The sequence below is a fragment of the Colletotrichum fructicola genome (genome assembly GCF_000319635.2).
Source record: "Colletotrichum fructicola Nara gc5 chromosome Unknown KSG_Nara_v1_contig04, whole genome shotgun sequence".
NCBI classification, from domain to species: Eukaryota; Fungi; Ascomycota; class Sordariomycetes; order Glomerellales; family Glomerellaceae; genus Colletotrichum; species Colletotrichum fructicola.
The window spans coordinates 5,486,976-5,499,635 of record NW_027094054.1 but is presented as its reverse complement, the minus strand read 5'-3'; the positions used below and the strand labels follow the sequence as shown (position 1 = coordinate 5,499,635).

The 12,660-nt window shown below is 53.1% G+C and overlaps 6 protein-coding genes across 6 annotated transcripts; 3 read left to right on the top strand and 3 right to left on the bottom strand.

The window, feature by feature from the left end:
- Window positions 1–1,693: 1,693 nt before the first annotated feature.
- On the bottom strand, window positions 1,694–3,155 carry roqM-3 (FAD-dependent monooxygenase roqM; the record flags this gene model as incomplete). The annotated part of the gene is made up of 4 exons (XM_032026824.1): window positions 1,694–1,883; window positions 1,942–2,424; window positions 2,480–2,592; window positions 2,676–3,155. The coding sequence occupies 4 exons, from the start codon at window positions 3,153–3,155 to the stop codon at window positions 1,694–1,696; spliced, it is 1,266 nt and encodes a 421-aa protein (XP_031892233.1).
- Window positions 3,156–4,012: 857 nt separating this feature from the next.
- Window positions 4,013–5,714, top strand: ecdD-6 (Major facilitator-type transporter ecdD; the record flags this gene model as incomplete). Its single annotated transcript, XM_032026813.2, has 6 exons — window positions 4,013–4,030; window positions 4,096–4,449; window positions 4,500–4,881; window positions 4,935–5,203; window positions 5,257–5,526; window positions 5,592–5,714. The coding sequence occupies 6 exons, from the start codon at window positions 4,013–4,015 to the stop codon at window positions 5,712–5,714; spliced, it is 1,416 nt and encodes a 471-aa protein (XP_031892230.2).
- A 676-nt stretch (window positions 5,715–6,390) lies between these two features.
- CGGC5_v008390 (Peptidase M20 domain-containing protein) lies at window positions 6,391–7,537 on the top strand (the record flags this gene model as incomplete). The annotated part of the gene is made up of 2 exons (XM_032026802.1): window positions 6,391–7,300; window positions 7,353–7,537. 2 exons carry the CDS (start codon window positions 6,391–6,393, stop codon window positions 7,535–7,537), a joined length of 1,095 nt encoding a protein of 364 aa, XP_031891839.1.
- A 445-nt stretch (window positions 7,538–7,982) lies between these two features.
- On the top strand, window positions 7,983–9,668 carry CGGC5_v008389 (uncharacterized protein; the record flags this gene model as incomplete). The annotated part of the gene is made up of 1 exon (XM_032026791.1): window positions 7,983–9,668. One exon carries the CDS (start codon window positions 7,983–7,985, stop codon window positions 9,666–9,668), a length of 1,686 nt encoding a protein of 561 aa, XP_031892236.1.
- Window positions 9,669–9,809: 141 nt separating this feature from the next.
- Window positions 9,810–10,784, bottom strand: CGGC5_v008388 (uncharacterized protein; the record flags this gene model as incomplete). The annotated part of the gene is made up of 1 exon (XM_032026780.1): window positions 9,810–10,784. One exon carries the CDS (start codon window positions 10,782–10,784, stop codon window positions 9,810–9,812), a length of 975 nt encoding a protein of 324 aa, XP_031892237.1.
- A 619-nt stretch (window positions 10,785–11,403) lies between these two features.
- Window positions 11,404–11,901, bottom strand: CGGC5_v008387 (uncharacterized protein; the record flags this gene model as incomplete). The annotated part of the gene is made up of 1 exon (XM_032026769.1): window positions 11,404–11,901. One exon carries the CDS (start codon window positions 11,899–11,901, stop codon window positions 11,404–11,406), a length of 498 nt encoding a protein of 165 aa, XP_031892234.1.
- Between the last annotated feature and the right edge of the window lie 759 nt (window positions 11,902–12,660).

Genomic DNA, 12,660 nt, shown 5'->3' with positions numbered 1-12,660 from the left:
TCTGTCTTCTTCAAGCATTGATATTGTGCACCTTTTATGAACTCACGAGGGGGGTCCGTGGTCGTGCATGGCGGATGGTAGGCACATGTGTTAGGGTGGCATATGAACTCAGACTTCATCTGGTTGACAGCATGGCACCAACAACCCCGCCGTCAACCACTGCAGACTTGAATCAGTGGTCAGATATGGAAGAAAGACGGCGCAGCTGGTGGGCCATCTGGGAAATGGACGTATTTACATCAACAGTGCGCCGCTGCCCCACTGCCATTGGCCAGGATATCAACGAAACGTATCTTCCTATACCCGATGATATCTGGTTCAAGAATACATATCAGTCAAGCTGCTTACTTGACCCCAACCCGACGGAGAGATCGAGAAAGCTGGCTCTGTCGGGTAATGATAGCAGCGCTGCATGGTTTATCACTATCAACTCCATCATGCGGAATGCGCAGGTATTAGCCCAAGGCAACCTGCATAGTATACTTTCGGACCTTGCGCCGGGAGACGACTTTCACTCTCTCAAGCGATACTTTCACGGGTCCTTTCGCAGAAGACAATCCGCTGAAGACACCCGACAACTGTCTATGTTGCTGAAGGCTCTCCAGCAAACCGTTGCTGACTTGCCGCAACAGCTTGCTTACAAGGGTACTCAACTTGGTTTTGGGTCTTCGACACCTTCGTTCGCAAGCAACAAAACTCAAGCAGTTTCTGATAGAAAGTTGGATGCCGCGCAACATTCAATCTTTCTCGCAATCCAGCTGGCGCGGTTCATGATTTATCATCACTATGCTTTCAGTGAGGTATTGCTTGGTACGATATTCTCAGAATCCGGGAGTTCTTCCCCATCTTTAGGTTGGACTGCCACACCTAGAGATCCAAATGAGAGGCTTTCTCACTCGGAAGGGCTACGTAACTGCCTCGAGGCATCTGATGACATTTACGCTATTATCTGTCGCTCATCAGATACACACATCAAATGGACCAGCCCCTTCTTAGCGAGCACGGTATGGCTTGCGGCTTCTCTACAGATTCTACGCAAGGTCTTCGCTCCGTCAATCTGCGATGAATTGTCTGGGCAGAAGATTGTGTTGCTTCGTAAGACGTACCAGAGTTATACGGATGTATGGGATACCCCGCAAAGTCTATTACAAAACCTAGACTCATTAGAGCAACGATTGATGCGAAAGAAATTGGAGATGGCTGCTATGGAAGCGCAACATACGACGAATTCCACGTCCGGTGAACGGACGCATCAAGCTGCCTGGATGTCATCGCACGAAAACATCTGCAGTTCGTCTGCTGATCAGGGGACAATGGGACTCGGCATGCTGTCAATGTCATCTCAGGATGATCCCAGAATGTCTGCTTCGAGTCAAGACGGGAACATTGACCACCTGGCTTTTGCGAATGATCCGTACGGAAACTTGCAAACACCGAATTTGAACACGTCAGATGGCTTCAACGGATTCTCTGAAGCTGATCAAGAGTTGAGCTTTTTCATATCGTCACTGATTGGATAGAAATAATGTCTGGCACTTAAACCCTCTACACACTTCTTCAGTCTATGGCACTAAATGAGTGGTGATCTATTGTATCGCCGACGCTCTGAAGTCACCATTTGAGCGCGACTCCTCTTTGCAGACTTCTTTTTCTTGGTCCCATGGTCGTTTAGTCATCATCATCTTGAGGGAATCTAGAGAGCAGGCTTCAACAGACTTTCGAATGCCTCTTCTGCGTGCTTCTCTGCGTCGAACTCAAGAATCCAGTCTTCCCTCGGCAGTGCAATACTCTGCGGGTTCTCCTTGACCTTGTTCCAATCCGTCTTGTGCCAAAGATCGCGGGTTGACAGTCCGGTTTGCTGCACCGCTTTCACACGCTCATACCTTTTCCTTGTGTATTAGCTTCGGTGATCACCCTTGGCACAATGGGCGCATGACTCACCGCATCTCTTGGTACGTCTTGAGAGCTGTTGAAATCTTGTCTTTGCCAGCGCGTCTCAAGCAGATGGCGATCGTTACACCGTCCTCCATTGCTTGCGTGGCTCCTTGGACACTCGTTGGAAGAAATGGATGCACCGCATCTCCGAGTAGTGCAATTCTGCCGCCGCTACTGACCCAGTTCGGCAAGGCATCCCGGTAAACCAGCTTCCAGTCAACCAGTGACGGGGTCTTCTCTACAATCACCTTGCAAAGCGGGTCCCAACCTTCCAGCGCTTTGAACACATCCTCCAGCTTCCCAGGGAGCGACCACGACTCGTCAATATCGTACTCGTCTTTGTGTGTCAGCACCCAAGAGGCGTCTTTGCCGCCTTTGATAGTCGAGAACAGGAAGTGGGCGTCCAGTCCGATCCAACCGTTGAATGTGTCGCCATTCTCGCAGAACTCCCTTGTTCTAGGGTCTGCGAGCAGGGCGTCGGCAGAGAACCTAAGAAACTGGATCAGCGTACTTGATCACTTGCTCCAACGAGACTATGTCTTACCACGCCCGCCATACGGCGTAGCCACTGCTCACTGGCTTTTCCTTGTGTTTTAGGACAAGCTCCCTCGCTTTAGACCGAACACCGTCGGCTGCAATCACTACATCGGCATCGATCTGAACTATCAGTCAGCAAAGCAGATTCATCATTCCCATGGCAATTATTGATCCCGCTGGAGTTAGGGAGTCTTTCAACGAACCTTCCTGTCGTCCTGAAGTTGAATACCAGCGCCGCCTTGGCTTTCAAAGTAATCAACAACCGGCTCTCCCAGATGAATGGGGATCTTCAACTCGTCTCGCGCGTAATTGAAAACCACCTCATGAAGCTCGCCTCTGTGGCCATTCAGAACCGGCGCCTCGGGATCGGGAGGTGGTCTTCTCTGAGTCAAGACTACTTCTCCAGTATCCCACTTGTGGATCCTAAAGCCGTAGCTTTCAAGGTTTATGCTCAAGGGACGCAGCCTTGAAACGACATCGCCATTGGACCACCGATGAAAGATCCGACCGGCATTTGGTCCAAAGGAGATGATGTCTCCGAGTTGCTTCAGTTCCGGGAACGATTCGTAAATCACGACATCGTGACCTTGCCGGTGACACTCGATTGCTGCGGTCAAGCCACCGAAGCCAGCACCGACGATAATTACTTTGATCCCGCTGCTGTGCCTTGGTGGGGTAGACATGATGAAAGACTTCTGACTCCAAACGAGTAAGGATGCTTAGGAGAGATGGGAAGTTGATGTCGAGGAAGTCCGGACTTTCATATGGTGCTGTAAATCAAGACAGTATCGACATTCAAGTGACCTCGGGTGATGAAGGGAATTTTGTCACAAACTTTGCCAACCGGAAAAGAAGAAAAGCATCTGCCGCGAAACACGATTTATCCCCAAACATCTGCCGTGGGGTCCCTTCTCGAGACGTTGCACCCCGCGTTTAACAATTTACCCCACATGAGCCAGCCCTTTGCTCTGATAATGTCTTCCGGCCATTATTCGAACGGCTACCCGCGTCGTGGAGGCGCTTGCCTGCATCCATGGCAAGCTTGTTGGCGCTTGCCAGCCAGTCACTCTGTCGTGCCACGTCTTGGGTGCGATGCAACATCATCACCTGTCCCCATGCTAGCTGCACTGATCCCTGCCTGTCTTTGTCAGTTCTCCGCGTGGGTCTAAAGCCACCATGCTACCCTCCGCACTTTTGAAAGCTCTGAATAAGCACACGGGTCGAGGCAGCGGAAGGTAAAATGACAGAAAGGCCCGAAATACGACGCCAGGGGTCGCGATGGCGGCAGTCTGCCGTGTTGGCGTTTTCTTAAGTAGTTCGACGCCCCTTGGGAACGACGTCTCCCCACATTCGGCTTCCAAAGTTGTCCTCCTTCTCCGTCTGAACTTTCGCTCTCCACATTGCAACTCGTGCTGAAATGAGAGAACGCCGTCCTGATGGCATTCGTGCCAATTGGAGGTGTTTCGTTGCGTGCGGAATGGTAGTGCTATCTCCATTCCAGTATGGAGTTGATTTTGGAATCATCGGTGGCTTACAGGCCATGCCTGGGTTTCTTCAGGTGTGTATTTCGACCATTGTTTACTACAGCCCTCGGCGAATCACTGACATGGTTTTGAATGACAGGTCTACGGTTACGAAGACCCCAAAACAACCATCGGATGGAACATTTCCACCACCCGCCAGCAGTTGATATCATCTCTCATGACCCTCGGCGCTTTCATCAGCTCCATGCTCGCAGGAGCAATCGCCTCGAAATTGAGTCGAAAGATGTGTTTATGGCTATCCTGTGTACTCTGCGTAGTGGCCAACGTCATTATGATGACGACAACACACATTGGAGCGCTCTACATTGGTCGCCTGCTCATCGGCTTGGGCAATGGTGGCTTCATGACGTTTTCGCAGCTTTACATCCAAGAGACCAGCCCGGCAAAGTATCGTGGACTATTCATGACCGGCTTTCAGTTTTGTGTTACGATTGTGAGGATCCTTCTTTGATTCATACCAACAGAGACTGATTTACTTTCTAGGGAACTCTCCTCGGTACGATCATAGATTGGGCAACCGCCCAACGCCCCGACAAGTCGGCATATCTGATACCCTTAGGAGTGGTATATGCTGTTCCTGTTGTCATCGCTGCAAGCCTCTTCTTCATCCCCGAGTCGCCCCGATGGCTTATCATGAGAGATCGGATTGAAGAAGGGAGGAAGGCTCTGGTGTGGCTAAGACCTACCGGTGTTGATGTTGAGGACGAGGTCAACGAGATACGAGGTGCAGTGCTTGAGGATTTTGAGACGAAGAAGTCGGTGACATTCTGGGACATGTTCAAAGATCCAATCGACAGGAGAAGGACGATCATTTCCATGTGCGCAGTATGCTTACAAGGTGCTTCAGGTTCAATGTTCATCATTGGTAAGTGCCAGCTTAGTCAAAACATCTCGTAAAAAAAGACTAACACACCCAAGCGTACAAGGCATATTTCTTCACCATCGCCAGAGTCGAGCACCCTTTCGCCATGACCAACGTTTTGTCAACATGTGGTCTTCTAGCAATCATTGCAAACGCACTGGTCGTGGTGCGCTACGGTCGTCGTCGGGTCTTCCTCCTGAGTGGCCTTATTCTATCCGGCTGCTTTCAGCTGGTCATGGCAATCACGTTTGACAAGCACCCGAACACAGTCTCGACTGGGAACCTGCTGGTAGCGATATCGTGCTTATTCATGATAGCCTACAACGTAAGCTCCATTATGTTCTTTATGCCCTTCATTACTAATATAAACTGCTCCAGGGGATGATTGCGCCGTACTCCTGGATGGTCGCCGGCGAAGCTCCGTCTCAACGCCTGCGTAGCTACACTTTGGGCGTCGCGTCAGCTGCTGGGTATTTCCTCGCCTGGCTGATAACGTTCACTGCACCGTATTTTATCAACCCAAGCGCTCTCAATTGGGGCCCGAGATATGGATATATCTGGTTCCCTTCATGCATCATCTCGGCTGTTTGGACGTATTTCTACATCCCAGAGCTTAAGGGCAGAACACTGGAGGAAATTAACCAGATGGTAAGAGCCCATTCCTGCCAGCCGCATGAAAATTCGTTTTTTTCCTAATCACCACGGTCTTTTAGTTCCATGCACGCTTGTCGGCCAGAAAGTTCCGTCAGTTCCAAAGCGCCACCATATCACGGAAGACCAGCCAGTCCAAGGCGGACTTCGAAGGTATCAAAGTCGAAATGCTCGACAGGGCATGATCTGTGTAACATAAGATCGGCAGGCAAAGTGTCTGATTCATAGGGCGCTGCTGCTTTGAAGGAGTCAGGGTGGTGACTTGGCCGACCAACTTTGAAGCCCAAAGGAAATCATAGTGATTGTGAAATTCCAGAAAAGAAAAAAGAATTCTGAATTGTTGCTTTGGTCAATTTCCTCCCCGTTCCGAGCATCGATGTGTCGCAAGATCCTCCGGAGCATGCCCCATATTGGTGAGAGTTTGCTAACTCGTGGAAGCTTGAAAAAGGTTCGTTGGAATGCAAGCCGTCATCCCTCTCGCAACCTCGGCCCACATTGATTTCGCACTCAAGTGCTTTCCCCCTCCAACATCCATCCTCAATTGAGCTCGAACGTCTGACCGACGAAACATTTTACTGTCGGTTAGACAAGCGGGAGACCGAGATCTAATCATCGCGTCCCCCACACTTATCATCTTGGCGCTGTGTTACCCCTCCCGCTGCACCTGCAGCGAACCGCATCTAGAGTCGGATTGAAAGCAGGGTTTCGTCATCACGCCATGCTCAGCGGTGATGATCAATACAACAGCCGCCGATAACGCACAACACAACGCGATAATAACCGGCTGGGTCCCAACTCGCTCGAGAAATTTCCCCGGGTTCACGCTGCTCGCTCAGGTTCAATTCATTCCGGGTCCGCATCATGAAAGCCCTCACGCTCGCCAGCGTTATCCTCTCGTTAGCGGGTTCACCGGCCCGAGCTGCATCGTACACCGAAGCCCTTCTCGCGCTGCACAAGTCCCTCGTCGAGGTCGACTCAACCTCCAATGCCGAAGCGCCCGGAACGGACGTCCTGAAGACGTACCTCGAGAACAACTTCACCGTCGAATTGCAGACTGTCACTGCTGGCCGCCAGAACGTCTACGCGTACTCTGGTAGCTCCCGCGAGGCTCGCGTTCTGCTCACCTCACATTACGACACCGTGCCGCCGTACATTCCATACTCTCGCAATGGCGACGAGATCCGGGGCCGCGGAACGTCCGATGCCAAGGGCAGCATCGCTGCTCAGGTCACCGCCGTGGAAGACCTTCTCGCGAGCGGTGAGATCAGCGAAGGAGATGTCTCCCTCCTGTTCGTAGTCGGAGAGGAGGTCGGCGGCGACGGGATGAAGGCGGCCAACAACCTCAACCTAACCTGGGAGGCCGTGGTCTTTGGCGAACCGACGGAGAACCAGCTTGTACGGGCCCACAAGGGTGTCCTCGCCCTCAACGTCACGGCTTCTGGAATTGCTGGACATTCTGGATATCCCGAGCAAGGCCGTAACGCGATTGATCTTCTCGTGCGCTCTTTGGGGGCAATCATCGGCGCCGAGTTGCCGTCGTCCGAGGAATTTGGCAACACGACCTTGAACGTCGGTGTGATCGAGGGCGGGATCGCGAGCAACGTCATCCCGGAGAATGCTACTGCGAGAGCGTCAATTCGGGTTGCCGTCGATGACATTGATAGCATCAAGGACGTGATCAGCAAAGCAGCGTATGCCGCTACGCCAGAACATGTCAGCCTCTCTTTCAACATAGGCGGGAAGCCTGTCAGCTTGGACTATGATGTTGAAGGTAAGTTGCAACTATGTCAACACATGACTGGATAATCCGCTAACATTTTCAGGCTTCAACACAACTATTGCGAATTATTACACGGACGTTCCGTATCTTGAAGGCGATCATAAGAAATATTTGTATGGTCCCGGCACCATTCTTGTGGCGCATTCGAATGATGAGCGAATCACTGTCGCGGACTTGGAAGATGCTGTTGAAGGATACAAGAAGCTCATTCTTGAGTCTTTGAAATAGAGAAGTCTAGGATGCGTTGGGTTCAAGTTCGTGGCATCCATCGTAATAATAACACAATTGCATAACTGCATTACTGTGCATGCACTACTCTCTATGAGGACGGAAGCTTTGACGGTTGTCCTCCGTGTAGAACGTTGACCGTTGCCTGGACCGTTGCCCCTTCTTGGCATCCGTTTCACCGTGGCTGACGTCACCACACGTGATCCGACACGTACCACCCCACCTCCCCGCACCTAAGCTCGGTCGGTGCAGCTCAGTCAGCTCAGCTCACACACTCAGCTCACACACTCAGCACGCAGGAGCTCACCCCGGCTGCCTCACAGCTCTGCCTCACCAGCGCGAAGTACAAGTTGGGCATAGCACGCCAGCCCCTTTCGCTGCGACATCACCCGCCGGACCACCACCGACCGTCCTTACCACATTCCCTTCTTTTCCGACTGCAGCCATGTCTCCCATCCCTGACGTCGTCTTCGAGAAGATCGACAAGTACGTCGACTCGCTCGCGCCCCAGATCCAACCCCGCATCACCTCCGAGCTCGAGATTTTCCAGAACAAGACCATCGACAGCCTCGAGGACCAGGTCATTGACGCCTTCCGCTCGCTCTTCAACAAGGACAAGGATCCCAGCGGCGCCCGGAGCTTAAATGACTCGCCTCCGGACTCCTACGGCGGCCAGTCCCTGCCCTTCGCCGATGAGATCGCAAAGCTCACCCAGAGCTTCAGCAAGATCACCGATGGCGCCGGAGATGATCTGAGGGAGATTTTCGACTTGACTGAAGGCCGGGGGGGAGGAGGAGGAGGTGAGACCCAGTCCCGTGGCATCGACCACACCGATTCGTTCTCTCGCGGTGCAAAGGGCTTCCTCTCGGCTGCCATCAACGCGGTGCAGGACCACATCGGAGACGACAGGCAGGGCGGAGGAAACAAGTTCGAGCTCGATGGACTTCTTGGAGTGCTAAGCAACACGGTCAAGGATGCCGCCCGCAACCCCGAGGAGAAGGCCCGCCTCATCAGCCCCGAGATCAAGGAAAAGGTCGGCGCGAAGCTGAGGGACCAGCATGCGCCCATCGCCGAGCAGTTCACCCGCATCGCACTGGATCACATCAAGCGCTGGCTTCGCGGCAACACGAGCACGCGAGACCTCGGCGATGGCATGAAGGGTGAAGTCGAGGACCAAGTGAAGGACCTGGTCAAGGGCATCGGTGGTTTGTTCGGTAAGAAGCACTCCTCTGGCGAGAGTGCCTCCCGAGGCCTAGGTGACCGCGACGGTGATGAAGGCGGAAGCGGAAGCGGCTTCTCCAGGGTCATCAGCGACAAGCTGAGCACAGGTCTTGCGAAGGTTCACAGAGAGGTCCGTCTGGAGTTCCGCAACATCCTCGGAGGTATCGAGAAGCAGCTCTTCGAGCTCCTGCCCGACCAGTTCCAGCGGCCATTGGAGAAGATCCTTGGCGGCAACCCCTTCGACTCACAGCTCGACCGCGAGGCTGGAGGCTCGACAGACCGTGGCTTCGGAGACGACATCAAGGTGAAGCTGGTGAGCAAGATCCGCGGCCTGATCCGCAAAGTACAGGAGACGCTGCGTGAGAGCATCTTGGGCGTCGTCAACGGAGGTCATCGCAAGTTCGAGCGCGAGAGCTGGGTGTTCGTGCAGAACATGGTCGAGACCAAGGTGCAGAAGTATCTTCCTAATGTGAAGATCAACGTGCCGGATGACATCGGAAACGAGGGTGTTAGCGTCGGATCACCGAACGTGCAGCTTGGTGGCGGCAACCAGCCCGTTCCTCCTGCGCAGGGCAACTACCCTCCTCCCCCCTCGCACCACGAGTCGGGTGGCCAGCAGCAGGGATACAACCCCGGCAACTACCAGCAGCAGCAACACCAAGAATACCGGCCCGATCAGTACCAACAGCAGCAGCATCAGGAGTACCGCCCTGACCAGTATCAGCAGCACCAGGGATACCAATCCGAGCAGCACCACTCCGGTCAGCAGAACTACGGAGGTCAGAATCAGGGACATGGAGGAAACCAGAGCTACGGAGGAAACCAGGGCTACTATGGCGGCAACCAAGGATACGACCAGAACCAAGGCCACGGCCAGAACCCAGATTACGGACAGAATCCTCGGTACTAGAATGACCAGGGCATTGAAAACGGTGACGGCGACGAGGATTGATACCTGCGGGCGGAATCAAGCATGTTTAACTAGCAAGCTTAACCTCTATGAATAACGATGAACGAGCAATAATGAGCTCCATTGACGTGGGTTCCTGAGTTATTTCGTGACGCCTACTTTCTCCAATGCCTCCTCCGTCTTCTTCTCTAGCTGTATCCCAACAAGTACATCAAGTAGCTTCACAAACTTCCCCCTATCATCTTCAACGCTTTTCGCCAACTCCTGCGCCCCATCTCCCTCCTCAATCAACCCAAACTTGACCGCAACCTCCAACGCCCTCTGATCGGCATACGGAAACACCTCTTCCCAATCACCCTGCACCCGCCTCAAGAAGATCCCCGCCCCCGTCGGCCCAACCCCCTTAATCCCATCCGTCAAGATCTTCTCAACCTTCTTCTGCGCCTCCTCCACACTCTTCAATTCCTTGACCTGCGCTCGTAGCCCCTCCATCTGCTCTACACTCCCATCCTCCTCTCCCTCACCACAAATCCCCCTCACACCATCCACAAGATCCCCCAGCTGCGCAGCCGACTTCTCCTTATGCTGCGTCCGCGCCTCCCACATCACCTTCCTTCGCCCCTCAAACCCCGCCTCATCCACATCCTTGAGCGTGCGTAGCCCAAACGGCTCGTTCAGCAGCGTGTTGATCGTGCGCAGGCCCAGGCGGTGCGAGATGGGCTTGCTCAGCAGCAGCGCCGCGACGAGGTTCTGGAAGGGCGTGAGGCTGGAGTCCGGGTACGTGAGCAGCGGCAGCTCTTCATCATCATCCTTGGGCTTCTTCTTCCCGGCGTCTTCTGGGGGAGGCGTCTTTTGAGGTTGTGTGGTGGAGTCCCAGTCGACCTCGCCGTGGCCAGGGGGCAGGGAGGGGAAGGCGAGGGAGAAGGCTTCGTCGCTTAGGAGCCATTCTATGGTGTCCTTGGAGTTTGAGGATTTCTTTGGCTTTTTGGTGTCTGGTTTAGAGGCTGAGGTGTCTTTTTCGACGTCGGTTTCGGAGGCTTTGCGCTTGGTGCCAGGGTCAGGGGACGTGGCTTCAGCGTCTGAGGACTCATCCTTTGTGGTCTTTTTCGGGGTCATGGTGAGATGGAGGGCGAATACTGTACTTGGAGATGAGAAATATTAGTTGTGAGCACCAACTTGGGTGAGGCAGGAAAGCTCATATATGCTTCGTTTTCCATTGATGGAGTTGAGGTGAAAGCCGCATGATGTCATGGATCGAGGCGGTCTGTGAGCGTGGCAGAACTGACCGCGTAACGTCATGGCATACAACGGTGCGCTAGAAGAAAAAGAAACAATTAGCGTGAGTTCCTGATTTGGAAAGACTCTTTGCATGGTTCTTGAGGAAAGACCTATGGGTCAGGGCACCTTCCAATGTGTCAAGAAATCAACCGGGCATCAATTGCAACGCTAGAGTCATCACTGCCAAAGCAAGACATTTCAAAAGCAAGACGATAAGAAATTCGGACCACGAAGATCCAAGACGACGAAGACCGAGGACGATGAAAAGACAACGAGTCAAACGCAAGTATGCGAGAAAGTTCTGTTCTTCTTTTCTCGAGTAGCCATAATTTCCTAGTGCTCGTTCCCGCCGGATCAAAACTTCATCCCGTGATAAGCATCCCAAGCTGTGCTAGAAAGAACCATCCCAAACGTGCCTGCCTTCCCAACGTGTGATCCCAAATCTCCTCCGCAATACTCAGATCTCAGCCTTGGCAGCACCGTCACCAGCCTCCTGCTTGACGGGCTCCTCCAGCTGAACAGCCTCATCTTCAACGTCCTCCTCAGCCTTGGCCTTGGCTTTAGCCTTGCTGACGCGGGGCTTCTTCTTGGAAGGAGTCTCCTGCTCCTGGGCGTCGCCTTCCTCTTCGTCAGAGGGCGCCTTCTTCTTGGGGGTGCGCTTGCCGCGGGGCTTCTTTGCCGGGGTGGTGCCCGGGGTGCCAGCCTCGTCGTCGCCAGCGGCACCAGCACTGCCGCCGAACCAGCCGTGCTTGGCGATGGCGTTGGAGACGCGCTTGCGAACGCTGCTGCCCGAGGCGGAGCCGATCTCCTCTGCGATCTTGTCGGCGTCGTAGGTGGGACGGGGGAGTTGCTTGATGATGGCGACCAGGAGCTGGATCTCGCCCTCGGAGTAGTCGTGGGAAGGGGTGGCGGAGGCGCCGGCCTCATCGGTGGAGGTGTTCTTCTTGGGAGGCATCGTGGCTGGCAGATATTAGTATGTGAGAAAGGCGCGCGGGTGAGGTAGCAGGCATGAACAAAAGACGAAAAAGAAGATGTAAATTTTCTTACTTACTTGCGGTTGGAAGTGATACTTTGTTGTGTAGGCGTTGTACAGGTAAAGCGAGATGCAAAGTTTTGTGAGTAGATGGTGAGATGTTGAGGAGAAGAAGAAATTGAGATGGGGGGCGTCAGTTGGCCGGATATTTGTAGTTGATTGAGAAGGAAGGAAAAGACAGATAGATCTGGGAAGGAGGTTCTTGAAAGTAAGAGATTCGAGCCTTCTTCATTTGATTTGGACCCTTGGGGACGACAATGGAAGCCTGAGGTAGACTTTTGTGCACTGGATGCTGTTGGAAAGAAACGCCAGGCTACCTCTCGCTACTTGTTTCTTCCGATCAATTCGCTTTAAGAGGGAGTCTGGCGTTTTTGATGCCTTGCCGACTATTCTTCATGGAATTAGGTGCAAAAGAGTCAGTTAACAGCTCTCACACCCTGCTTCCTGCGTTATTGCCTATTCACATTAGACGTGACTGACACATAAGTGGACCTTCGTGGGAACGCATGAGATTTGATTTTTCACATCAAAGCCGTTGAAAGATGGGAACTTTCAAGACAACTGATCCTTCATTCAATATCCTTATCTCATCAAGTTCGTTCAACTAGGAACGAATGTGAGTAATCATTAAGACTCGCCTGACTGAACATTGAAAGGGAGTGTCTAGAGACGTGGGGAATG